The 27,007-nt window shown below is 41.5% G+C and overlaps 1 protein-coding gene across 1 annotated transcript in view; it reads left to right on the top strand.

Annotated features, from left to right (window-relative positions):
• The window catches only part of SCG3 (secretogranin III), a 37,714-nt gene extending 11,332 nt beyond the window's left edge, over window positions 1-26,382 (top strand). Inside the window, exons 9-12 of the mRNA XM_077828422.1 lie at window positions 15,201-15,284; window positions 16,017-16,145; window positions 20,195-20,275; window positions 26,264-26,382. Coding sequence (XP_077684548.1) covers window positions 15,201-15,284; window positions 16,017-16,145; window positions 20,195-20,275; window positions 26,264-26,382 — 413 coding nt within the window. The remainder of the gene's footprint in view (window positions 1-15,200; window positions 15,285-16,016; window positions 16,146-20,194; window positions 20,276-26,263) is intronic.
• Window positions 26,383-27,007: the final 625 nt, after the last annotated feature.

Below are 27,007 nucleotides of genomic sequence, written 5' to 3'. Positions count from 1 at the left end.
GCCATCCAGAAACACCTATAGAAGAGTGGGCCTAACTCTGGGGACCTGGATCACGTAAATATCCCACCATCTGTCAAGTTTGCTGCACTGTAACTTTGGGTCACAGCTCGGCCATAGGCTATGAGCCTGCTGGCTCCCAGAACCCCTTCATATCACTCTTGGCTATGCAAACTCCCTTTTCTGTGAGAGATCTTGGAATGATACAAACTCTCCCTCATAAACCTCCTCTTTTGGCATCACATACTCTTGTACATTAAGCATTCATAGCCATTCAAACTGAGCAGCCAGGGATGCAGGAGGAGGGCTCATCTACATGAGCTCTCCTCGATCCGTCACTTTCTCAACTATTCCTGGTCTGGTTTTGCATAATAAGTTTTTGACCTCTCAGCTAAATAAATCAGCCTGTCACAGAGCCAGGATCAGCAGTGACCTTTCATGGAGACCATAGCCTTGTATGACGTGGACAGTTGCAGATATCTGATTACTGGATCCTACTTTAATTGCATGGATTTGTTATCAATAACCTGGTCACAGACAGTACTGTAGCTCATAATGAAAATACACTGCATGATTATTTTTGTACTCTAAATAATGTAGTAAATCCCTGGACAAGTCTTGCACTCCATTCTAGTGGGCTGCTAAAAGCATCATATGTTCAGACAACATCTGTCAGTATTTGGTCCTTTACTGCACAGTCTCTGTATGTGTATTCAAGGTGCCACATACAATAAAGTGGTTGATATAAGTACTGTGGAGGTTTCACTATCGTCGTTGCAAATGGAGATAGTGTGGCTTGTATGCTTTTCACCATAGTGTCATGTCAAAACATAATTGGGTCATTTTATCTCTAATCTAACTCCACTGAAGTCAATGGAGTTACACTGGGGACACATTTAGCCTATTAATATTTAGGACATTTGTTCAAATTGGCTTTTCTTTGGGTATATAAATACTTCAATCCTGGAAACAAATTGCCAGGATGACACAGTGGGGAAGAGGACAGGGATTAGGTTAAGAGTTTTTGGTGACAAAACATATTCTAGCAACTGATGTAGTCAGGTTATGCCTCGCAAACCTGTGATTTGTAGAGAGACAGAGAGAGAGAAATTTTTTTGTGCTCCATCAAAGCAATTTACTGTAATGGAAAAAGCTCTTTCATAGGTCTCAAGTTGCTTCTGTGGTAATCTTTTTTTAGATTTACTGTTGACTGACTTGAGAAATGAGTTTAAATTTGACCTTCATTGATTGAGCAAATATTTTCAAGAGTTCAAGGATAGAAAACATATGAGAATATTAGCTTGGTATAGTGGCATAGTCAATGTTATACATCTAAACATTACAAAATGATTTAATATACATGTAAATTCTGCCATATGTACAAGGGCTATTTAGTGACGTCTAGGTGCTACTGATATGGGCTCAATGTATAACACATACACAGTAAAAAATACAATTATTATAAATGTGTCAGAAGAAAAAATTGCCTTTATTAAAAAAAAACACAGCTATTTAATTTCTCCCTCTGACCAGAATTAGGCGGCAGCATCAAATCCCATGTTGCTTGACAAAGGGGGAAATACTGAGAGTATCTGAGCAGATGGAACTATATTCTCACCCTGTTTTACTACACCATTAAGCTGCATAAATTACTTTTGCCTGTCTTATGACTGAAGCCATGTGGAAACTACATCCCTGAATTATATATTAAAAATAATAAATCATTTATTAAATCAAGTCATAAGCTTTTGTGTCTTCCATGGACATAGAGGCAGTGAGTTTAAATGCATCTACCAGTAACCACTGGTTTGGGATTTGAAACCACAGCATTATGTCATCATCACTATATCCCACTCTGGGGGAAAATTTCTTGCTGCAACAGTGAATGATGCTATTAGGTTTAGCCCTAAGTTGCACAGGATCTAGCTGAAGAATGGTGCTGGGGAAACACACACACGGAGAGAAAAACAAAATTGATAATTAAATATATAAAACCAATACATATTGAAAGTCTTGTAATGTAACTAATCCATAATGCAGAAGCCAGACATCAAGAAACACTATATATGTAAAACCAGTGATGCACTTTAGCAGAAAGCACAAGTCTGGAAGCATTAAAGAGAAGCTAGAACAAACTGAGGTAAAATGTGCATTCATCCAAAACACATCATACTAGGCAACGTCCTGCGGTTGGCAGAATGCCAGCTATCCTCCCAACACACTCCATTTTTTAACTACTGATGCCACAATTTGGGGGGAAATTCTTCAGCAATGTGAAAGCCCTGCAGTATGTTTCCAGGGAGACTCTTCCCCTTTACAAATTCTTTCTGGGGAGTACCCCTGCCCTGTGAAGGTTGGATGCTATTTTAGTAAAAATGTTTGCAGCCAAAAAAAGAGTATAAAGGGTGTCAGGGTAAAAGGGACAACATGGATATAGGGTACAGTTTTATTGCCTGGGCTTAGAAAAATTCCAGAAAGCTTGCATACATTTCAAATATTAAACTCTGGTGTATGGGCGATCTATTTTCATTGGATTGGGGAGTGGAGAGGAGCAGCAGAATTTCTGGAGCAGGGAGATCTAGGAATGTTAGTGACTTGGGGTGAAAATTCATGCAAGTGATGCACAGATGAAAGGGCAGACAGCTGTTCTCTACACTTCATGCCCCATAGCAGCTAATAAATAATAAAGCAAATAGGCAGATGGTCTACATCCCTCTAACACACATTCCTCAAAATCCAATATTTAAAATGGCAGGTTGAGATTTTCAGTGCCGTCTATGAAATTTAGACATGTTGTCGGCCATTAAAGCTAATTGTAGATGTGTGTCTACTGTCCTCCAGACTGCTTTGAAAAATCTATCGGAGAGACTGAATCCAGGCAGTTTCTGAACAATGCAAAGGAACATTCGAGCCCTTCAGAGTGGGGAAGTTGGGTTATTGTATGCCGAAGAGGACACATAGTTCATTATATTTATACTTTGAAGATAAGGCTTCTACTTATTTAACAACTAGCTGATTCTGGATGTTCTACAAACAGTTTGAGACTGATCACTAAAGGCCCAAATCCTGGAAGGTGCCAAGTGCCTCCTTAGAGGTGCTGACAGGCCTCATCTCCTGTTCAAGTTAATGGCAAAACTACCATTGACTTCAGCAGGACAGGATCAAGGCCACATTGTACAGATCCTTGTGCAATGCACCATTTTAATATTGGAGTATGAACAACATATCACTTTCCTTCTGTAGCTTTCGTTCACTGTGCTGAGTAGAAGCATGATGGAGTTTCCCTTTGATTGCTTGTCTCTCCTATCTGAGGCATGTGTCTATAACGATGAGATAAATATATACAGGCTGAACAGCACAAAGAAAGGGATTTCTCTGTGTGCTGCGAGAGTCTTCTCTCCAGTGTGTTGCATGTGGGTTCCCCACCACCATATTATCACCCCTGCTGGTGATAATATGGTGGAAGGGTATCTCCATGTAGGTGAATCTTTTTTTTTTTTAGGTGTTGAATTGTTCTTAATTTATCTGGAGCTAATCCAGAACTGCACTATGGTGCTTTATAACTGGTTGTGAGGCTAGGATTTCCTTCTTTCTGGTTGGGCAGATGAAGATGGGTGAAGGTTAATCTATCATCCCACTCTTATATTGATGCAAAATCCATAAAGAAAATCATCTAGTTTTAATAAATATTTAGTGTGAAAGCCTCCCAGGATCCCAAACAAATAGCATGGCTCCCAAAAGAGCTCCAGTTCATATAAATATGGTAATGAATTACTTAACACTTAACCTATACTCTTTAGAGAATAGAGGGTTACATTTTACCTCTTGGCATTGCATTTATGGGGGTAATATGGTAGCAATCTTATCCTTTGCCATCCCAATTCAATAAAATCTGCACTAGCACATGAACTTCTAACCCCATGTATCCCCCAAGTGTAGGTTATGTTGTGTAACATGCTGCCTTAATGTATCATATCCCTTCTAGTGCAGGGGTTCTCGAACTGGGGGTCATGGGGTTATTTCGTGGGGGGGTTGCAAGCTGTCATCCTCCACCCCAAACCCCACTTCACCTCCAACATGTATAATAGTGTTAAATATTAAAAATGAGTTTTAATTTATATGGGGGGGTCACACTCATAGGCTTGCTGTGTGAAATGGGTCACTAGTACAAAAGTTTGAGAACCACTGCTCTAGTGGCTAGTGTACAGAAGATAATAGCCTACTATTGCAATCAGCTAATGGAGTTACTCCTTTAGCTCCAGTGAGAGAAACTTATGCTTTGGTGCTAGACGTCTTGTATTGTATCTTCAATGATGACCTGGGTGGGTCAGTTTATTTTCAGTATCCAAATTAAGGTCTACATGCCCTGCTTTTGTACAGCATGGAAGGGAGCAAATTTGTAGAGAATCCACATAAAGTGGAATTTGGGGGCACGGTCTGCATGATGATAAGAAAAGGCATCTACATGGTATAGAATCATAGAATATCAGGGTTGGAAGGGACTCAGGAGGTCATCTAGTCCAACCCCCTGCTCAAGAGCAGGACCAATCCCCAATTAAATCATCCCAGCCAGGGCTTTGTCAAGCCTGACCTTAAAAACTTCTAAGGAAGGAGATTCCACCACCTCCCTAGGCAACACATTCCAGTGTTTCACCACCCTCCTAGTGAAAAAGTTTTTCCTAATATCCAACCTAAGCCTCCCACACTGCAACTTGAGACCATTACTTCTTGTCCTGTCCTCTTCCACCACTGAGAATAGTCTAGAACCATCCTCTCTGGATCCACCTCTCAGGTAGTTGAAAGCAGCTATCAAATCCCCCCTCATTCTTCTCTTCTGCAGACTAAACAATCCCAGTTCCCTCAGCCTCTCCTCATAAATCATGTGTTCCAGACCCCTAATCATTTTTGTTGCCCTTCTCTGGACTCTTTCCAATTTATCCACATCCTTCTTGTAGTGTGGGGCCCAAAACTGGACACAGCACTCCAGATGAGGCCTCACCAATGTCGAATAGAGGGGGACGATCACGTCCCTCGATCTGCTCGCTATGCCCCTACTTATACATCCCAAGATACCATTGGTCTTCTTGGAACAAGGGCACACTGCTGACTCATATCCAGCTTCTCATCCACTGTCACCCCTAGGTCCTTTTCCGCAGAACTGCTGCCTAGCCATTCGGTCCCTAGTCTGTAGCTGTGCATTGGGTTCTTCCGTCCTAAGTGCAGGACCCTGCACTTATCCTTATTGAACCTCATCAGATTTCTTTTGGCCCAATCCTTCAATTTGTCTAGGTCCCTTTGTATCCTATCCCTGCCCTCCAGCGTATCTACCACTCCTCCCAGTTTAGTATCATCCGCAAATTTGCTGAGAGTGCAATCCACACCATCCTCCAGATCATTTATGAAGATATTGAACAAAACCGGCCCCAGGACCGACCCCTGGGGCACTCCACTTGACACCGGCTGCCAACTAGACATGGAGCCATTGATCACTACCCGTTGAGCCCGACAATCTAGCCAACTTTCTACCCACCTTATAGTGCATTCATCCAGCCCATACTTCTTTAACTTGCTGACAAGAATACTGTGGGATGTATGTTTCCTCCCACCATATAGTCACTTGTGGCAACTTTGCACCAGGAATATAGATTGACCATGATTAAAGGAGCCAGGTGGAGAGGGGAGGAGTCAGGGAACATGTTGCTCTGTGCAACAGTACCCTGAGCAGAAGTAACTCATGTTATGTTTTCCCAATCTAGACAGGGCCTTGGTGGGTGGGAAATATCAGGCTGCTCCAAGTAGCATGGATAAAAGCTTGGAGACAGAGGAGGGAAAGGGGACAAAGGCAGAATCAGAGAGAGAGACTGGGCAGAGCGTGGGGCACAAAGGGGAGAATAGGAGGAAACGAGGATTCATGTGTAGGCAGATTGCCCCGTCTGTAATTCCGTAGGTATATAAATGGGAGGATTTGGCTGTTATTACCCAGGATGACTGGTTGGGTTTTGAGCAAGTGCCGTCTCATCGGCATCCTAAGTAGCTACTGAAGTGTGAAGGGGAAAAGCGAAACATGACAAGGAGGAGAGATGAAAGCAGAGCAGTGAGAAGGAAAACACGTTTAAGTGTTCTGTGGATTTGCTGTCTCTGATGGATTTCCCTCTTAACCTGCTCTGAGTAAAGCAATTAGCATGTTGTGGTTAGAGGTGATGCAGCAGTGGCACATATAGAGAGCTGTAACATGCCGGACACAGAACCACAAGCAGACCAGTTCTGAGGAAAAGTAGACATGGCTTCATCTCTTCAATATTTATAGTATTTGAGTCAGAACCACCTCCTTACTTCAAATCTGAGCCAGAGCCACCTCTTTCACACCTCCTTCCTTCAGCTCTGAATCACTGTCAGATTCTCTCGCCCCTTTCACAACTGAGTAGGAGATTATTTTGGTTGGAACTGGACATGAACAGATGTCTCTGTGCATGTCCTCTTCGCCTTGTCATTTGTTTCTCATGGGCTATTCAGAGAAGGATTCTAAATGACATGACATACCAGCAGTGGGTGGGTGGTTCATAGGTAGGCACACACCCTCCGTATGAGGGTGGACATACCTGGAGTTTTTAAAACTAGTTTGTCCTTTCTCTAAAGATATTACTTATAATACAATTTTACTGTAACACTATATTGGAGCCAAATTGTACCTCTGAAGGAAATCCCACTAGGAGGGGAAAGAAGACCCAGGAATCTCTATGTGGTTCAGCTGCAAAGATTTTCTCTAGTGGAAAGTTTTGAGGACACAGGGAGTGCAGACCCCAAACCCTTCAGACCCTGTGGAAATGCACCTCTGATCCCATGGGGGCACTGACTTGCTGTGCTGCTCTCATGCTCTCTCTGCTACCATTTGGGATGCTAAAGTGGTGTTCTTTCGTTGGCCCTCCTGCACAGTGCCCCTCAGAGCTCCACCACAACACAGACCAGTGCCCAGGAGACACAACCTGGACTATAATTGGGAGACACAAGGACACAGCTGAGTACACTGCCAAGCTTGTGCAGTACTCCTCAATACAGCCACTCCAGACACTGAGCCTGAACATGTTCCCATTGAAACCAATGGCAAAATTTCCAGCTACTTAGGTTGGATCAGGACTGGGCCAATAGCGTAATGCAGAGAGCAGAAAAGTGTCCAGCAGCCTGTTCCTCTTTCAACCACTGTTACTGCATCTGAATTGCCAGGTGAAAGCCTCCCTGTCAATGTAGGATACACACATGTTGGTGAGTGTAACTTACATGATGAGCGGAAGGAAGGATGGGGGCTGTAGCAGGAGTGTATAAGCAGGTGTGACATAAGGAGGGCACCCCCATGAATATAATTAAGCCTTATCAAACCCCTCATTACACAGTGCCAGTTGCTGTTCTTGCTACAACCTTCTGGCCCCATCAACGAATAAATTACATCTACTTATATGCACACACTCACCAATGTTTAACTTTCACCACCATGTAGGTCACCTCTCAGTTTGGCCCTAAGCCTTCCATCTCAAAAAAGGGATGTGTTGGTCAGCCAGCCCTCCTGGGTCCTGAGGGCCAAATCCACTCCTTCGCACCATAAAGAGGCACCAAAGGGATGGTCTGGATCCATCCACTCTTATCTAGAAGGACATTGGGGGTCAGTCTCCCTTGGCCAATCTATGGGACGGCATTGAATTCAACAGCAAAACAAGTCAAATGGTTTTCCTGCTTTCCCCAGAGACGGTGTGGCGCTTGTGTGGGTTGTCCCAGAACAAAAATTCCAATAATGACCTGACCTTACATTTCTTTCCCACCCAAATCCCCAGAGGCTTCAAGTGGGAGTTCTTCGGTCTGGTGAGAGTGCCAGATCTGACTCCAGAAAGAGCCAATGGCAGCCCCAGATTGAAAAGCATGTGACTGCCGGCCTAGGACATGGCACTGAGATTCTGAAAGGATTTGCCCCATATTGTAGTGTATAGATATGGACATCTTGGGCTAAGAGAGAAATCTGAGTGACATGTGAGATCATAGCATATCCATAGGCTCATCAGCTGAATTACTATAGGGAGGTTTCAGTTGTTTCAGAATTACTAGCCCCCTCTCATTGAACCACTCCTCCCTCATTGACTCTCCAAACCCCATGAAACACCCTTTCAACTAAAAAGAGGATATTACATTTCATTCCTCTGTTCTTGCAAATACCATGGCTCTTCTTCTATGTCCCTTTGCTGACTTCTTCCCACTCTCCCTGCTGGATCTCCTAATATCTTCTCTGTTGATGTTTAGTTTCTCTGATTCTTGAAAGCCCAGTGCTTTGCACCCTGTCACTTTTTTTTTTTTTTGATTGTGGTGAAAAGATCATTTTCCTTCCCCTTTGTTGTTATTTAACAGCTCAGCGTAAGGACTGCCTCCTGGAGTCAGTGTCTCTGTAAGCACATCTGAGCACTGAAACCGTACATGTGGGATTAGGACTAGGATGTTGGCGGGGGAGGGTGCCATTTATCTGAATTTCCCAAATTACGTTTCTCCCCTTGAGTTACAGCTGGGTTTACATGACCCCTGTCCCACTCCAGTGCCCTTCGCAAGATGCATGCTATCAAACTGTTACTTAATGAGCTGCCCAGGCAGCATGAGCAGCCCCACAGAGGGAGAGGTTTGGATAGGAGGAGGAATTGCATCATATGGCTCTTGAGAGATTTCCCATCTGGCTAACCTCAGAGTGATGTTGTTGAAATCCTCTGGAGCAGGTTTCAGAGTAGCAGCCGTGTTCGTCTGTGTTCGCAAGAAGAAAAGGAGTACTTGTGGCACCTTAGAGACTAACCAATGTGGTTCTCAACTTGCGGCCCAATCAGCACACAGCTGTGGCCATAGGCACTGGTTTGTAATGGCACTGGTGGGTGCTCAACCCCCCTTTACCCCCATCCCCACCCGACTCCACCCCTGCCCTGCCCCCTCCTGCCCCCATTCCACCCTCTTCCTTGAAGTCCCTGCCCCAACTCCGCCCCCTCCCTGCCCCTATTTGACTCCTTCCCCAAATCCACTCCCCGGCCCTGGCTCTTCTCTGCCTCCTCCCCTGAGCATGCCATGTTCCCACTCCTCCCCGCTCCCTCCTGGAGCTTGCTGTGAGGGAGGTGGAGGAGGTGGAGTGGAGGTGAGGTGGGGTGGGGAGCTTGGCTGCCGTTGGGTGCAGAGTACTCACTAATTTTTCCCCGTGGGTGCTCCAGCCCCGGAGCACCCACGGAGTCGGCACTTATGGCTACGGCCCCCTGTGACATCTTCAGGACCATACAGGTAGTATATATATTGTGTGGAGGTGGCCCACACAACACAGAGAGAGCTGCATATGCAGCCCACAATGGTAAATAGGTTGAGAACCACTGCTCTGGAGGGCGCCGCATCTAGCTATCCTGAGCCGCAGAAAGGAGTTAGCCTGATGCCCAGCCTTTGTGGTAGGGGATTAAACAGGAATAACAAAGGAAATCCTGACACTGCTTCCGCCTCAAACAAACAAACTAACTAACTCTTAATTGTGATGTCCCCCTCAGAGTGTCCTCTCCTTCTCATTGCTGATTACCAAGAGAGCAGTGTGTGAGGCTGCATCTGTCTCCTTTCGGACCAGCCTGCCCCTCTTGGCTGATTCATTCCATGATGCCCCCACCCGGGATATGTGACCTGACACGACACTCTCATGAGTGGTAATGGTGAAGCTGCAAACACTTGGTTGTGACACCACGCAGGCAGATTCTAAAGGAGACATGTTCACATGTAAAAATATTCTGGTGATAAGTGTGTTGGGAAGAAGTACCAGAAACATGCATGACAAATTCACAAGGCTTAAGTAAGAATTGGACATTTACTCTGCCAGAATTTCCCAGTGATCCTTGTGTTCTGACAGATGATCAACAGTAAGAAGGAGCCACACCCAGCCTCGGGGGGCAGTTTTGCTGGCCACATGGTGTACATACATGACATATAATCATTACTTTTTTTAGGAAGCCCTGTCTCCTGCTCTCCCACACTTCACCCTTGAGAGTGAGAGTTCCATGTTTCTTGCAGAATGTAGCGGTCAGGGGAGGTTATCATCATGGAAAGAGCAGGGTTCTCTTAGGTAGCTGGGGCGAGTTCTGTGGATGTTTGTGTGTTTATGCCTATGTATGTCCTGGATGTCACAAAAGCATGGAGCAGCACAGCTAGAGCTTCACAACAAACAGTAGAGGCCTCAGCCTCCTAGCCAGCGGCAGTCTGTCAGCATTCTGGTCCTGCACCGGTGCCCCCTGAGGGTGTTGATGGGTTATACACTAACTCCAGATCTGGTCACTTAAGTGGCTGTAGCACTCTGAAGGGGCTGGAGTCTCAGCTCTCTGGCTTAGTCCCTCTGGATGCTTACCCCTTTCGGGACCTGGGGAACAAACAAACAGCATAGCAATGGGGAGTCTAGAAGGACCTAAAAGCTGTGGTCTGAGCTGATGATATGGAGGCAGACTCCCTTGATAGAAAATGATGTGACAATAGTTGCTAGATGTTCAAAGTATCTCCCTCTTCCCACCATCACCTCTGTCTTGTGTGGGTTCAGCTTCAGCCAGCTTGCTTACATCCAGGTGCTGGTTATGGCTGGCCAATGGGACAGTTGGAAATGGTGCTCCTTGTGTCAGAAGTAATGAAGATGTAGGGCTGGGTGTTGTCTGAATGTTGCTGCCATTTGAGACCATGGTGTCTTAGGATTGCTCTTTTAACCTGGTGTGGATGTTAAATAGGATGGAGGAGAGACTCGACACTCCAGAGGTGCGTTCTCTGGAGGCAAAGGGGCAGTTACCTATCACTATCACATCTCTCTGCAGTATCCCTAGAAGAAGGATGTGGGCCATTTCAGTGCTTCCCTCTGAGGAAGGACAATAGTATGCCATGATCAGTGATGATAAATGCCACAGACAGATCCAGATGTCCATAGATGTGTCACTGTGGACATCTTTCTCCTGTCTATGGGCAAGAGTGAATCATCCATCAGCAAAACCCGTGCTGCCTCCATTCCATGACTGCAACCCACCTCTAGTTCGGTGCTGGAGGCCCATCTCTAGCTACTAGTAGTTCATATAACTCCTTTTTGATGGGGTGAGATATGTGAAGCTGATTAAGGGCCAAACACTGCATTCAGTTTCACTGGTGACAAGCCATGGAAGTCAACAGAATTACTTGTGTTTACATCAGTGTAACAGAGAGCAGAATTTGGCCCAAATTATTGAGCCAGCCTGACATTCCATGCAGGAAGGAGCAGTGAATCATATATACTCAAGTCAATACATAAACAATTACTGAGCAGACTTGCATCTTGTGAGAGATGGAAAGAGAGCTTGCAAGATCTCTCAGATCACCCATTGCAAGAAGCAGGAAAGCCTGGTTGAGCTCTGCTTTTCTTAGTGACTGAAACATACATCAACGTACTGGCAACTATCAGCACAAACTCTTATGCTGAAGCCTGCTACAGCATGTTAAACTGATTTCTTTACCTGTAGTTAAGATTGCTATCAGGAGCTATGATCATCACATTCTGTTTAAAAACCCAGCATTTCTATGCTGCATGGGAACAACACAACAGAACAAGTCTTTTGTAGAAGTGTTGTTTAATGCCATAAATTTTTGTCATCAGTCAACTTTCAAATTAAGTTGACAAGTGAACAAGGTTAGAATGTGAAAATGCCTCCTAGGCACAGGTTGGTTATTCAAAGAAATTATGTCTTTCCAGGAAATGTTACAAAACCCCGGAAACCCTCATGAAAAGATCTGTACACAGGGACAGAAGTATCAGCGTTGGATTTCATTATTCATTCAGCTAAACTTTAGCATGGGCAGATTACTCACTGCTCACTAACAAGCCCATAGTCATTTAAGTAATAATAATTGACTCTCACAACAATAATTGGCTCTTACACAACAATTTCAAAGGGGTTTATGACAATAGATTAGTATTACTATCCCATTTTACAAATGGGAAACTGAGGCAGAGAGGTGTAAGGCTAATCATTTTTAAGGGGGCCTCTGATTTTAGGTGCCTTCGTTTTTTGGGTGCCCAATTAGAGAAACTTTGGGCCTGATTTTCAGAAGAGCTGAGTTCTCATATTTCTAGCTGAAGTCAGAGGGAAATACAGTACTCTGGACCTCTGTAAATTTGTCTCTTGATGTCTCAAATTGCATACCCAAAATAAGAGGCCACTTTGCAAAATGGCCCCAGTGACTCACCCAAGATCAAAGAGTAAGCTAGTGGTAGAGCTGGGAGTAGAAACCAGATCTGCTTGATGTCTGGATCTAACCATTAGACAACAGTGCCTTCATGATAGTTAATAACAGTCTCAAAGCCTATTGCCGTTGGGATAGCTGTTTTACTAACCTGAGTCACATCCATTAGCTCCTTAGCTCTTGTTTTGTTGTCTTGATTAGTACCATTACAAAGAGGTAGCCAGACTGACAAAAGGTCAACACCTTTATGAATTCTTTCTCTATAACAAATAAGTTGCTAGGGTAACCAGACTAGAAAAGTCATCAGATCTTGTTAGACCACCAAATAGGACATTCAGTTGCTTAGCTACTGGCCCTGCACATGTCATTTCTGAGATGACTCACGCCATTAATGTAACTCAAAGCAAACATCATTCAACCGTGGTCCATCCACATCTGATGGAAACACCAGTGCTTTGAAAAAATGAAAACTGCTGGGGGGGGAGGGGAAATTAATTTGGAAAAAAAGGAAGCAACCAATCCTCTTTAATAAGAATCTGGCCTCTTGGGTAATCGTATCACTGTTGTGTGTGAGAATGTGTCATTGCAATCCCCATTAATGGCTTGCACAGCTAACTCCCAATATATGAAACTGAAAATACAGTAGTTCGCTAAATGTTTATATTAATGTTAACGTGCCATGCAGCTAACTAGGCAGCTTCAAAGTTTTGCTTGTAAAAAGCACTCCCTATTGAAAGGGCTTCTATAAGTAATTGTCCACATCTACTTGTGAGGACTAGAGTTTTATACATCAGCTTTTGAAGATTAAACTTTTTTCTATCTTCATGTTTTGTTCTATGTTGATTTCAGTGACGAACCCCAATTTACTAGTGGTAAACAATGCTAATTTTATATATATATATACTTGCATTGCTGGTGAACAACAGACATTATTGTCTTGTGCACAGAGTACTCAACAAGACGATAACGTGTATTGTTTACCAGCAATAAATTGAGTTGAAATTGGACTGCACTGATAATATAGAAAAATACAAAGAAATGTTAGGCATGTGGGTGGGAATTACAGAAGCAGTGAAGTGACTGAGGAGTACAAATCCCATTGGGTCTTGTAGATTATCATGTAATTAGTTATGCTTTTTCATTTATATTGTGGCGTTAGTCTAGAATTTACTTGTTCTTTCAGCAACCTTTTAAAAGTACAGTTGAACATCAATACACAATTCTATACTTAAGAACATAAGAATGGCCCTACTGGCCCAGACCAAAGGTCCATCTAGCCCAGTATCCTCTCTTCTGACAGTGGACCATGCCAGGTGCCCCAGAGGGAATATACAGAACAGATAATCATCAAGTGATCTATCCCTTGTAGCTCATTCCCAGCTTCTGGCAAACAGAGGCTAGGGACACCATTCCTGCCCATCCTGGCTAATAGCCATTGATGGACCTATCATCCATGAATTGATCTAATTCTTTTTTGAACCCTGTTATGGTCTTGGTCTTCACAAATCCTCTGGCAAGGAGTTCCACAGGTTGACTCTGCGTTGTGTGAAGAAATACTTCCTTTTATTTGTTTTAAACCTGCTGCCTATTAATTTCATTTGGTGACCCCTAGTTCTTGTGTTATGAGAAGTGGTAAACACTTCCTTATCTACTTTCTCTACACCAGTCATGATTTTATAGACCTCAATCATATCTCCCCTTAGCCATCTCTTTTCCAAGCTGAAAAGGCCCAGTTTTATTAATCTCTCCTCATACGGAAGCCGTTCCATCCCCTAATCATTTTTGTTGCCCTTTTTTGAATCCTTTCCAATTCCAGTATATATTTTTGCAGATGAGGCAACCACATCTGCACACAGTATTCAAGATGTGGGTGTACCAGGGATTTATATAGAGGCAACATGATATTTTCTGTCCTATTATCTATCCCTTTCTTAATTATTCCCAGCATTCCGTTCGCTTTTTTGACTGTTGCTGCACATTGAGTGGATGTTTTCAGAGAACTATCCACAATGACTCCAAGATCTCTTTCTTGAGTGGTAACAGCTAATTTAACTTCTAAACCAGCAGCTGCTCTGTGAAAATTTTGAGTGGTTTAATTCTGGATTGCTAATTATGTGTGTAATTAAATACAATATCTAAAGGGTTTCGTTTTCCTTGTACTAGTATGCACTGATTGTATCTGAGGTGTTAATGTTTTTCCTTCTAAGAGCCAAATTCTGCTTTGACTTTTGTAGGATACAAGAGTTAGCCCTAAAGATTTTTAAAGTACTAGAAAGTATTGTTCTACAGGCTCCTAGGGCCACATAAAGTCTCCATAGTCTGCTAAGTTTTTAATAAATGTTTGTTTTCTGCGGCACTTGTACAAATGCTGTTTTAATCTAGTGAACTTTCTAAAAGTTGATTCCAGTTTAAATATCACACAAAACCTTTTTACTGGACTAATTTCCCAACTAGACTATAAAAACACTTGTCAGAGAAACTGTTCAGGGGAATATGCTCCTTCCAGGAAAAAGAAACATGCTGTTTGCAGCTTTGATTGAGATAATGTCTGTAATTGCACAGATCCATTCCTTACACCACAAGCAGTTGGTAGGCACAATGTGGTCTGTATTTTTTGTCAGCTCATTCACTGAATCAAAATGGAAGAAGAGTCTGATGATTTAAATACTCTAATTTGAATAGATCTACATTCTCTTGCTGTCTTTTATGCATATTGGTATTATTTAGTGCCCATATTATCATGCTGTAGCATATTTTCTAACTTAAAAATATTCAAAGTTCTCTGTAGCCAAATAGCTATTCTGTTACTTGGTAATCAATTGCCTTTACATTATGTCTTCAGTGACAAGAATTATTAATTCCTTGTTTAACCCTTTTGTTTTCTACAGGCAATTTAACCATGTTCTTGCACAGGTGGGTAATCTGGGCACTGTCATTTTCAGTATGAGAGTAACTAGATGTTTTTCATTTTCCAGAAAACTTGGATGCAATGATAGCTCTGCAGACAAAGAGTAAACTTGAAAGCCCCCTGACCAGCACCAAAAACAAGCTACTAGCAGGTATTTACTCTGTTCCTCTATCTCCTTGCAATCACTGTTTAATAGCACATTGTTGTTCAACCTATTTAGTTATAAGTAAACGAATTGCACGAGGTGTCAGACTGGTAATTTAAGGGTCTGAGCCTGCAAAATGCAGGGCTGTAACGAGATCGTGTCTATGCTGGAAGGAAGGAGTTGTCACATAATGCCAAAACCTCCAAATCTTTATTCACAAGCGTCCTTATTCCACTAGGGACTATCCTTACTTCAGTGACCATTATCCATATGCAAGGACAACCCTTGTGTAATGCTTTGGAGGACCTGGCCCTAGACTTGGATGGGTTTGATTTCTTTGTATGCACTGCAATACAAGAAAAAAATAAAGACTGGCCCCATTCTGTGGATTGTGTGGCCTGATCTAAAGCCCATTGAAGTCAATGGAGAAACTCCCATAATCTTCCATGAACTTTGAAACCAGCCCTTAGGGAATATATATGATTATATCTTAATTGACTGACTTGAACTAGTGTTTGCAAGAGAAAATGTAGGCATTTTCAGTGACCAAGGCAGGAGATGACCTTTAGAGATGCACCATTTTCAGGCTTCTATGAGTTTTTTTCTGAATCAACAGTCAAAGTCTTTGAACTTCCCAAAAGAACATGCTAATGCTTAGCAATGAATGATGTGATTTCAAAACACTTATGGTACGTATGGTACAAAAGTAAGGGAATGTTCTGATTGCAACTTCTTTAGATAAGAGCAATGAAGAGGCAGACAGTACAAAGGAAGAAGCAGCTAAAATGGAAAAACAATATGAAACATTGAAGGATTCCACAAAAGTGGAAGAACAAAATACAGCAGGAAACAATGAAGAACCAAAAGGTACTCTTGCTATTAGCCTGTGCACCGAATGATTGGATTTTTTTCCTGGTCAGGCTAGCAGTGGATTACATACACAGCAGAGTGGCACAGGTGTGTGGATACAGCATAATACCACCAATGGAATAATTTTTTAATGAGACAAGCCCATTGGTCCTGTGTTTAGCGCTCTGTGCGAGCATGGGACCAATTCCTATTCAACTCTTGGGTCTGAACTCTCACTCTCTGAGCTGACATGCTTGTCGTGTGCATGGTGTTTTGATGAACAATCAACATTTTCCATTGAACGCAGACATTTTTCATAAACATTTTCATTTAATCAAAAAACAATTTCCCATTGATGGAAAGTTTTCAGCCAGCCCTAATATTAATACAATTCCGTTCATGCATATGTGACTGCTCTTCCCAAATGCACCCAACACTGCTGGGCGGCAGACCTTCATGAATTTCAACCCAAACTAGTGAATTCCCTAGCTCTCCTCTGCACTGTGAAGTTTTTTCTTTATATATTCTTTGACCCCTAAACTGATTGGAATTGCTCAGGCCTTTCAGATAAGCTGGTACTGAGTAATGACAATTCAAATTTAGCACTTTGGCTTAAATCCAGCAGTCTGTATTCCCTGCCACCAATCCCCAGTCTAAACAGCCTGGAATGATTATTAGTATCCTTAAACTACCCTAGTGACGGAAGTGGAATATCAGCAGCCTCTTTATGCAAGAGCATAATTTTGTGTAATGTAAATGAGATACACATACACATCGAGGGAAGAAGAGATCCCTTAAATGAGAATGCAGTATAGTCACATGTATATTATCATTTAGTACTTGTTTAAGCACTAGACATGGTTGGCTCCATGTAAAGCAGAGGAAGACAGTCTCTCTGCCCTGAGAAGTTTCTCAGTGCAAATTATTTTGTTTAAAACATATTTTAAAGAGCCTGGATAGTGCAGCCGTGTACAGTGGAGTCAATCGGAATTATATTGTTGAGTCTAATGAGAGAGCAGGATCTGTTTTGAATCCCAAAGATGCTCAGAAAAGAACCCAAAATGCTTATTTTTAAATTATGAAAATAAGACAATATGAGTTTAAAATAGTATTTTTTTTCCTTTTCTAAGATTTTTAACCCTTTGCAACTTAAGGTTTTTAGGAATGAATGAAAGAAATTCATACTGGAATGATTAACAGTCTCCTTATACAGGCTTGCTTGCTGACATCTGTAAGGTCAAAATATCATTAATTTAGTCCATTATCTGCAAAAAAGTATGAATTAATTTATTAAATTGGTTAATTACCATTTTATGAATATTATAGTCCCTTAACATGATTCTTTAGCACTCCCAATGGCTGAGTGAAGATAACTCGTTAGTGTAGTTGTGATTGCAGTGTGTATGCAGCTAGTGTATTATTTAGTAAATATGATCCTACCTCAAAAGATGTCTCTAGCAACAGTACTGTTTTCTCATTTTGTCTCCTAAAATGTATTTTATTTTGTTTCATTCTATTCCTATGCCTCTGCACATAGGCCTTGATTCAGAAATGTACTTAAGCATATGCCTAATTTTAAATACACAGATCCATGTGCCTAGCTGAACTGTGGCCATAATCCTTTATGACAGAATTTATAGCCTACATTAGGAATCAGATCAAATGCCTTTTAATACCCTAGTGCAGTGAGATATTGCTTCTTTGCATCTGTGGCATTTTAGTGACCTAAGATCATCGGTGCATTTAATATTCTGGACTGAACATATTGATTTCTCCAATCTGTGTTATGAGAAGCTGATATTGAAAGGCAGTGAGTTGTCTGTTCTACAGAATGAAGTAATTTGGATGGCCCACTGCTAGACAGTGAGGGTGCTTTTAACAACCATTGTCAGCCTAAGCAATTGCCTTTTCAAAGTGATGCAGAACTTTATGTTCTGGCAGTAAATTAGCAGCTCAAAGAGGAAACAGAGCATTGATACCTGTTACCATGCCAGCTGCCTCAACACAGCATTTAATGTTGCATGCAATGGCAGGTTAGCCTGATCATAAGCTACTCTTTCCACAGAAATCCATAGTAAATGGAAAAAACCCAACTCTGCTGGCATACCACACAGAAAATCCACGGAAAACAGCATGTCTCGCCAGCGTGTATTTCAGACACGGAATGACCCAAAATCCAAAGACAAGCACAAATGTACTTTTAGCTAAATCTCTTGTGTCAAGGCACTTCCATAATGCCCATCACTATCGTGTTTCAGCACCTCTCAAGTACTTAAATAGAACAGTAACACTTTCTCTGTATAATTCTTTCCTTGCAGCTTGTAGGAAAAATACTTTGATTCCTTCATAGGATTTTGTGGTTGGTAGTGGTTTGTGTGTGAGAGAGAGTGGATGTCATGTGTTTGTGTGTAGGACTTACTGAGGGAAAGCTAAGTTTTGCATGTGTTCTGCATTTAGCTATGAGAGTGGCAAGCTCCAGGGTCATTTGTATCTGTTGCTGGGGTGAGTTCTATAGTCTAGTTACATCTCCCATGGACAGTCTGTCTCTTACACTCACAAGCCTCCTCAATGGTCAACAGTTTCTTGATCCAGTAGAAGGTAGCTGTCATGGGAGGTCATGGTTGCAGAGACGGGTGATTTGTTCGGTAACTGAGGCCAGTCTTATGGAGGACTTTGAATATCAGAGCAGAATCATTGAAATGGATTCTTTGTTCACTGATGAACCAGTACCAGAGAGTGATGAACTGGGATGATATGTTTATGGCAACCTGGTTGCCAAGCTGGCAGCTGCTGAATTTTGTATTGGTTGGAGCTTTTTCAGCATATGTGGTTTCACTGCTAGATATGACGAGTTGCAATAATCAAGCCTAGAGGTCACAGTTCATGAGTCACCATACCTAGGTTGGCACCCAGTAGGATGAGGTGCACTCTTATAGCCAATCACAGAGAGAAGTGGGTATTTTTGCTGCTGTGGCTATTTGAGCATCCAGTAGCAGTGAGAAGTCCACAACTGCAGACTAATTTAACAATCTGAGGCAAGATACCCTAGCTAGTGGTGGGATGTCTATGGAGGATGTATCCAGTTTGGGCCAAATTTTGCTCTCAGACCTTCACGACCACATTCAACTCAATGGACCTGCACAGGTATAAATTAAATCAGAATTTGACCCTTTGTCTCTTCATCTAACATGCTTTGCTGTTTCACAGATTGACTTCCTTCCACGCTAACTCTGCACTCCTAGCTCAAAGGTTTCAGTATATTTACTATTGTATCCACTTATTGATGGGATCAGACATGCACAGTAGGCAGTAACAGTCTTCCACAAGTTAATCTCACTAGTCTTTTCCTGACAAATATGAGCATGTTACATCAATAAAGCTCTAGCCAAGTTAAGAATTCAGAATCCATTATCTATAACATTCCTTTCAGGGCCTTATCAGGTAATCCTTGAACTAATTTTGACCTGTGTGCTCTTGGGGCTAAAAATAGACACTATTTCAAAATTCAAAATATAAAGGCTATAACGAGATTATATAGTTTTCATGCTTTCCTTTTCTCAGCTAATACTGTGCCTGCATTTGTAGGTTTTTTCTTATGCCTTTCAGAACATCACAATCTTATATTTGATGTGCACTGTTATACCAGTCAACAGAAGAGGTTTCTGATATTTTTAGTATGTGAGCTGATGCACAAAGCTTTCAGTCTTGTTAAAATCATACCCCAGTGTCTTAACACTTTAATCTTTGTTTAACAGCTGTTGTGCTCTAAACACCACAGACTGACCCTAGTCCATTCATGCAATATCTCTGGATATCAACGGGAGTTACACAAATCAAAGCGAGGAAACGGCCATAAATTCATTTCAGAGCTGACTAATCTCTCACAGACAGGATCTGCTAGCCATGCATGGGAATTTTGCCTGAATAAGGATGACAGGGCTGGTCCCTTAAATGGAAACTAAGAACAGTTTTAATCTGCCTTCACTGTAACCAAATTTTCTCAGTTAAACAAGCTGCATCAATCATTGATGAAGGATGTTTGATTTGTCTCTCATCTGTTCCTCCAGGGAAAGCTGAGGCATATTTGGAAGCCATCAGGAAGAATATAGAATGGCTGAAGAAGCACAACAAGCAGGGAAATAAAGAAGGTATGAAATGAATAATCTTGCACATGTGGGTGGACGCTACTCAGATTACAATTTAGTTTATAAATTACATCGTATAAATTAGCCTGATGAGATGAGCTGAACCATAGAAATATAAAATGTGAGACTAGGGACATGTCTGGATCACAGCCTCATAATTAGTGATGCTAGAATCACTGTTAAGTAGTCTAGGCCCAAATGTAGGCTATGTGTACAAATTATATAAATAGTCTGTTATAAAGATCCATGATCTTATGGAAATATATTTAATATTGCACTGAACTACTACAAAATATAAAAACTAGCCTGTCCAGACTGGCCCTGAATTCACAAAATTTATGTTGACTAACCTGCTGGAAATAAACTCCTTGAGTCCCCTCATCCCCCCACCCAAGCACCCACTCACCAAACTCCAGAGAATAATAAATTAGCCTTGCAGCATGCATTGAATGTCAGTCCTACACAGTGAGATCAATAGAGGTGTTTTAAGGATTATTTTTTTTAGCATTCATGAAGAGGATCTTTTTAATGTATGCATGCATCTGTGGGAACCCAATGGCATTGTGCTGGTGCTGTGCATCCTTTTCCAAGTAGCAGGAAACTCTAATCCTGTAGATTTTGTTTCATATACTGTCAAGGTGAAAACATCTAGGAATCGCATCTGCAGGATAAGAGCATTATGGTGTTATTAATTGCTCCTAGGATTGGCTCTAAGGGCACTGTACATCTTTCATATGTAAAGCTCTGTAGAAGAGGAACAGTGACTGAAACAGCTGCCCAACCTTCCGTAGACTGTTTCTCCAACACGTTGCTTCTCCTAGGAGATGGGGCTGGCAACAGTGCGGAAAGGCTGGGGAGGGGTAGAGGGGCAAGGGCAGGATCCACAGGAACAGGACCACTTGGCTTGTCCATACAATCTCCTCCCTCAAGGCATCATACAGAACCAGCATCCCAGCTCTTGTCTCAGCCGTGGTGCTATTGGCTGGATTTCCACCATCGTCCTGTCCATGGTAGGGAGAAACCACAGGCATGGTGGGGGAAAGTGTGTAAAGCATTTGGAAAAGGAGAGAAAGAGCTCCGCCACCAGCCATGGAGGAGGGAGAGTTGAGACTGAGTCTGCCCCACGTGCTCTCAGCAGCCCCTATGTGTGATGAAGGTTCTGCCCCACGTGCTCTCAGCAGCCCCTATGTGTGATAAAGTGTAAGATGGGCACTATTTAATCAGTGCATGAGTACAGCTTGACACATTCATTTCCTTTGTAGAAGCTCAGTAAAAGATGTTTGGACTGAACAATAATGACCCGATTTTCTCACGTATAACTCCTTCCCTCTTCAAATCCTCTCCACACAACCCACAGCAACAGTTGTAGTTGGTGGCAGGCTTGCATTTTACTGCAGAGTTTTCATGCCAATTCCAATAAATATTTCCATTTATCAGTGCGTTTGTTACAGCAATTAGTGTTCAATCACATGGGATTGTTTTCTGTTTACCATTTCCTGAGCAGCCCCTCACTCCTCTTCACAGTAACCTTTTCCCCAGCATTTCTGCAAATTACTGCAAATGACGGTGACTATGGATATACTGGCATTTTATCTGTCTGGAAAAGCAGTAAGATGTGCTGATGTGAATTCCTTAAATGAATGGATCCACAATGGCAATCTTGAACATCATTATATTTTATACTATTAGGGCCTTAAACTATAAGTAAATGAGAATAAAATCCTTAATCTCCTGATGCTTTACCCCTTAGTTTCTATACTGTGTATTCTGGCAACTGCTCATTCAAAAATCTAGCAGTGCTTGTAACTGGAGTACAAACTGAGTAAGTTTATCCCAGACTGAATCATACAGGATCATAATCCTTCACTTCAAGATTATATGCTCATCAATTCTTTGTCTACTTTCAAACTAGCAAATTGGACATGGTGGAATAATACAAAAAGTGATTCACAAATATATTTGTGCATAAACATGGCACATTTGCTCCACTCATGGGCCTGTATTAGTAATTGCTTGTAAGTATATGGATGAGTCAGCTTACTTGGGAAAATGTTTGCAAGTCCAGAATGTTTCATGAATTTTAACAGAAATGATTATTCATCTGAAAATTCCCTCTGGGACTTCATCAGCCCTTATTTGCTATTTGCCATTTTTCTGTTTAAAAAAAATCAGTCATCCAATCAGGAAACAGAAACAATCCTGTGTGATTTAGGTGACCATTAATAGAAATTGGGGCCTGATTTCTGGCCTTATTCTCTTCTATAACCAAACTTTGCTGAACACGGGAACAGGCAGGTCATCAGGGAGCCAGTTATGACTCCCTGATTCTGTGGGCCCATCCATGCTGTCTCCAGTGCTGGTGGGAGCTGAAGACCCAGGCAAATTGGTGGAGTTACACTGACATAAAACAAGCAATGCAGTGGTGAATTAGGCTGTTATTTGAATGCTCTATCCACCTTTGAGATCCACACTCTTAGGGCCAGATTCTCAGCTGATGTAAATTGGCATAGCTCCCAGCCCTGAAGGTTGCCTTCTTTCTGAATAACTCTATATTAATTTTTAGTCCTCGGAAACATGACTGTGAGATACCTAATTACTATATGCAAATCAGCATATTTTGAATTGTTCACAAAATACTTAGGTAATGAGAGAGCCATCAGGTTTCATAACACTCACTCTCACCGTTCATAGAGTAGAAAGATTTCGATGATTATTTTTAGGAAATACCACCAATTGACTTCATTTGTATATGTAAATTAGCCTCAGTATAATTTAGTATGGCCATTTCAGAGTTCAGTGTAATGTTTCAGATGTGTGAAAGAAGATTTTTTTTTGTTTACATATTCCAGTTAATGAGGCGTAAAGAAATATTGCAATTAAAAGACATGTAACATAGCTGACATATGCTGAGTTCGAAAGGAAACTACAATAATGTTGCCATTTTACATATGCAGATTAGCCAAAATTGGATAAAATCTTCACTGTTGTAATTTCAATTAGCATTTAATTAAACCATCAAATTTCCATGTAATTGATCCAGTAGTTGCAAATATTAATGTAAAACAAGAGTGAATCTGGGGATTTTGTAAATGAAAGCAATAGGAATTTTGCTTGAATAAAGGCTGAAGAATTGGGCATATTTTCATCATGGAGGCATATAAGACTTAACTCACTAGCATTAATGTATCTGCATATTAAAAACCAGAGTCTTTACCCTGCTCTGGCTATTTTGCCGTGCTCTGGTCATGCAAAGCAACTGTAAAACCAGCAGATCTGGTCCCCAGGCATTTCCTTTGAATATAGGAATCCTCAGTTGGCATAGAGCCACCATGAAGGCTCATACACAGCTTTTCCACCCTGCCCCCAGCGTAAAGGTGCATGCATGTCCAGGGAAAAGGGAGCATGGCTGGAGCATCCATAAATCCTGCTGACCCCTGGAATTAATCCTACTGAGGCTATATTCAGCTAGGCATTATTTAGAGCAGCCTCAGGGCTGCTCTATCTTATGCTGAGAACTAGATTGGTCTCTGGCAGGCCCTCAGCTCATGGGATCATAAAGACTCAACGCCATCTTTGCCTATCCCAGGCAGTCTTGCACCAAGAACAGCTTGGCAACACTGTGGAGTATCTCAGCCAAAGAAAAAGTGCTCTCTTAAAAGCCCAATCCCTCAGCCTTCACACACACATTGCTTCTACTGGGCTCAGTAAGAGTTCTCATGTACAAAGATTGGGTTCATAGACTGTGTGTTTAATATCTTCCATGCTTTGCAAGGACCTAGCATATATATTCTTAAATGCAGGCCTGTCTTGTGTTACCTTTCACTTTCTGCAAATTAATCTGCTCATTCTTGACTTTGCTGTTTTTTGGTAATCTACTTTGGCTCCAGAGCAAGAAGTTATGGACTTAGTATTGAAACCTAATAGAAATGTGAAATTTATGCTAACAGAGCACTGCCTCCTTTTATATGTATTCAGTTAACTGTAGTAACTGTTCCACATAAAGAAGAGAGCATGTCCCATCTCTGGCCTGTTCTGATGTCTGATGTCTATGGACCACAGTCAGCCTCGGTGAAACTCCACCCGTCATGTCACTTTCACAGCAAGGCTGCATTTGGCCCTGTCATTTGAGCAGATGTCTTAAACTAGTGCCTTCAGAATCCTTACCTTGATAGCCTGCTTTATCCCCAGCTCTCACAGAAATTTCCCAGGAACTACAGCCTTTCAGTATTGGCACTTTAACACAAGCCACGATTATGAGGTGTTCAGTCCTTCTAATTTAGGTCCACAAGAAATGTTCCATGTCAGGTCGGTCACAGGTGAAGTGTTACTGATAGCCAGACCTGCAGTATCATGTTAAAAAGGGGAAGGTTTGGAGCGAATTGAAATGGTTAGTAATAAATAAATAAGACTATTACAATAAATATTTTTCACTTCCCTTTCATCTGAGAATCTCACAGCACTTTACAAACATTCGTGAAATCTCACAGCTCTGCTATTAGATAGGTAAGCATTATTATAGCTATTATGCAAATGGGTACACTGAGGGAAGGCTGTATTCGGTGATTTACCTGAGGTCAGTAACAGACCATGGAACACAAACCAGGAGTGAAATCCTGGCCACATTAAAATCAGTGGCAAAACTCCTATTGGATTCAGTGGGACCAAGATTTCATCCCAGGAGTCCTGACTCCCAGCCCCCTGCTCTTGGCACTGTTAACATTGCACTGTTACCACTGCCTCAATATTTAACTCTTTTCATTGCAAAAACTGAATTGCATAAATTAATCTGCTTTTGAAAGTGTCCCTGCACATCGTCCCTCCTTACTCATTCAACCATTACAAGGCAGAGAAAGGTATTATGGTCTGTTATGCAAATAGTGCACAGTTAGAGGAAGAAGTCCTTAAATTCATATTTATATGATAATGCACATTTGAACAAGTCACAACAAATTTTCTATGAGAATTCTGATGCCTCTGTTTATGGACTAAATAATTCATACTGTAAAGATTAAACAGGAATATATTTCTAGGAAAGATATTCATTCATTTAAATTAACATAAATCTTTAGAACACTGATATTCTCCAGACTGCCAGCCATTGTTTCCTCCATTGAATCTTGCCTCTGTGTGTGCATTAGTGTATTATATCTAATGTCAGAGTTAAGATGGCCCACTGGCTGCTCAGGGAGAGTTCTTCAGATTTCTTTGCAGAATTGGTGCCTAAAGCTATACTTCTTCCATGGATAACAGTAACATTTTCAATCATAGCAAGGTTTTGTTCAGTGGCGTTCAGCCTGCATTATGCTGGGTAGATGCAAATTCTTTGGCGCCTGTGTTTATCATTTAGCAGTGCAGCACAACATGGAAAGCGTCTTTCAGTACTTGTAATGTGGACTGGCACATACAGAAAACTCACCGCAATATTTTTCAAATCTGGAAATTATTCTTGGAGCCTGCCAAAGCTGAATAATCATATCCTGTCCACTTAATCCCAGTGACTTGATTTCTTGAATTTCTTACGTCTGTTCTCAGGAAGGGAAGTTTGTCATAAGCAAAAAGCTGTCAGAGTTGAAGAACACAGGCTTTATGTTTTTTGATGGGAAACTGTCAGTTTAGTATTTTCTGTGAAGTCCGTGATAACTGGGAACATAATAGGGCCTTAACAACAACTTCTGCACGCACAGGCTTCCAACACATTGAACCACTGGACTGAAGGATGATCTATGTTAAAAAAAAAACAATTACAGAGCAAGAAAGATACATGAATGATACTTACTGCATCTCAGAAATAAGAGGACTTTGCACAAGGGTGTTTTTTATTACTATGCCAAAATTCATTTGTAGTGAATTCCATTCTTTCCTAGGTGACAGAGAATGGACTTGATGGATAATGTTGACAATTACATTGTTTCATTGAAACCTGTCATTGTTTCATTGGTGAAACAGCAAAGCGGGGAAAGCTTATGGTGTTCATGAATTCATGTTTTGCAGATTATGATCTTTCAAAGCTGAGGGATTTCATTGATCAGCAAGCTGATGCTTACGTGGACAAGGGCATCCTTGACAAAGAAGAGGCGGATGTGATCAAGCGCATATACGGCAGCCTGTAAAAACATAGGAAGGATGGTAAAGTCACTTGACTGCCCAATATGTAGGAAATTATAGTATAGCTTCACCCACTCCTAGCTCAGTGACCTCAGATCTGTTACTTTGAGGATATCATTAGAAAGTGCTCTGTTTGCGTTGTACTGAATCTTTTCTAGGCAAAAATGAAGAGCTCTATTGCTATGTACACAGAGTGCATACTGTATTTTCCTACACACAGATATCAACCCCAAAGGCTGAATTATGACATCAAATTTATACTTAACAGGGTAAACAACAAAAAGTTCTCTTTGACATACTGTCTGCACTTGGTGTGCTCTGGTCGAAAGCCGTGTGTTTTTGAAGGAAAGTTATTTTGACACTGCATCCTTCTGCTCTCACTCCATTAGCTTTTCAAAGATGCTATTGTATGTATTTGTAAAGGGCATTATTAGAACATGAATGATAGTTACTAGTTCTACAAATAAATATTTGATAATAATTTCCATATTAAAATTGTCATTAATCTCCTTATTATTTTATGTCTAGAATGTCTTATTTTTAAATCATTGGTGTATCATTGTTTTTCCTGTCAGTGTTTGTGTTTGCACATTCACTATTACAGCTCCTTGAGTACGTGTGCCATGAACT

Source organism: Eretmochelys imbricata, chromosome 10, assembly GCF_965152235.1.
Source record: "Eretmochelys imbricata isolate rEreImb1 chromosome 10, rEreImb1.hap1, whole genome shotgun sequence".
Taxonomy (NCBI): domain Eukaryota; kingdom Metazoa; phylum Chordata; order Testudines; family Cheloniidae; genus Eretmochelys; species Eretmochelys imbricata.
The sequence above is the reverse complement of the archived record's forward strand: the minus strand, read 5'-3'. Positions and strand labels throughout refer to the sequence as shown.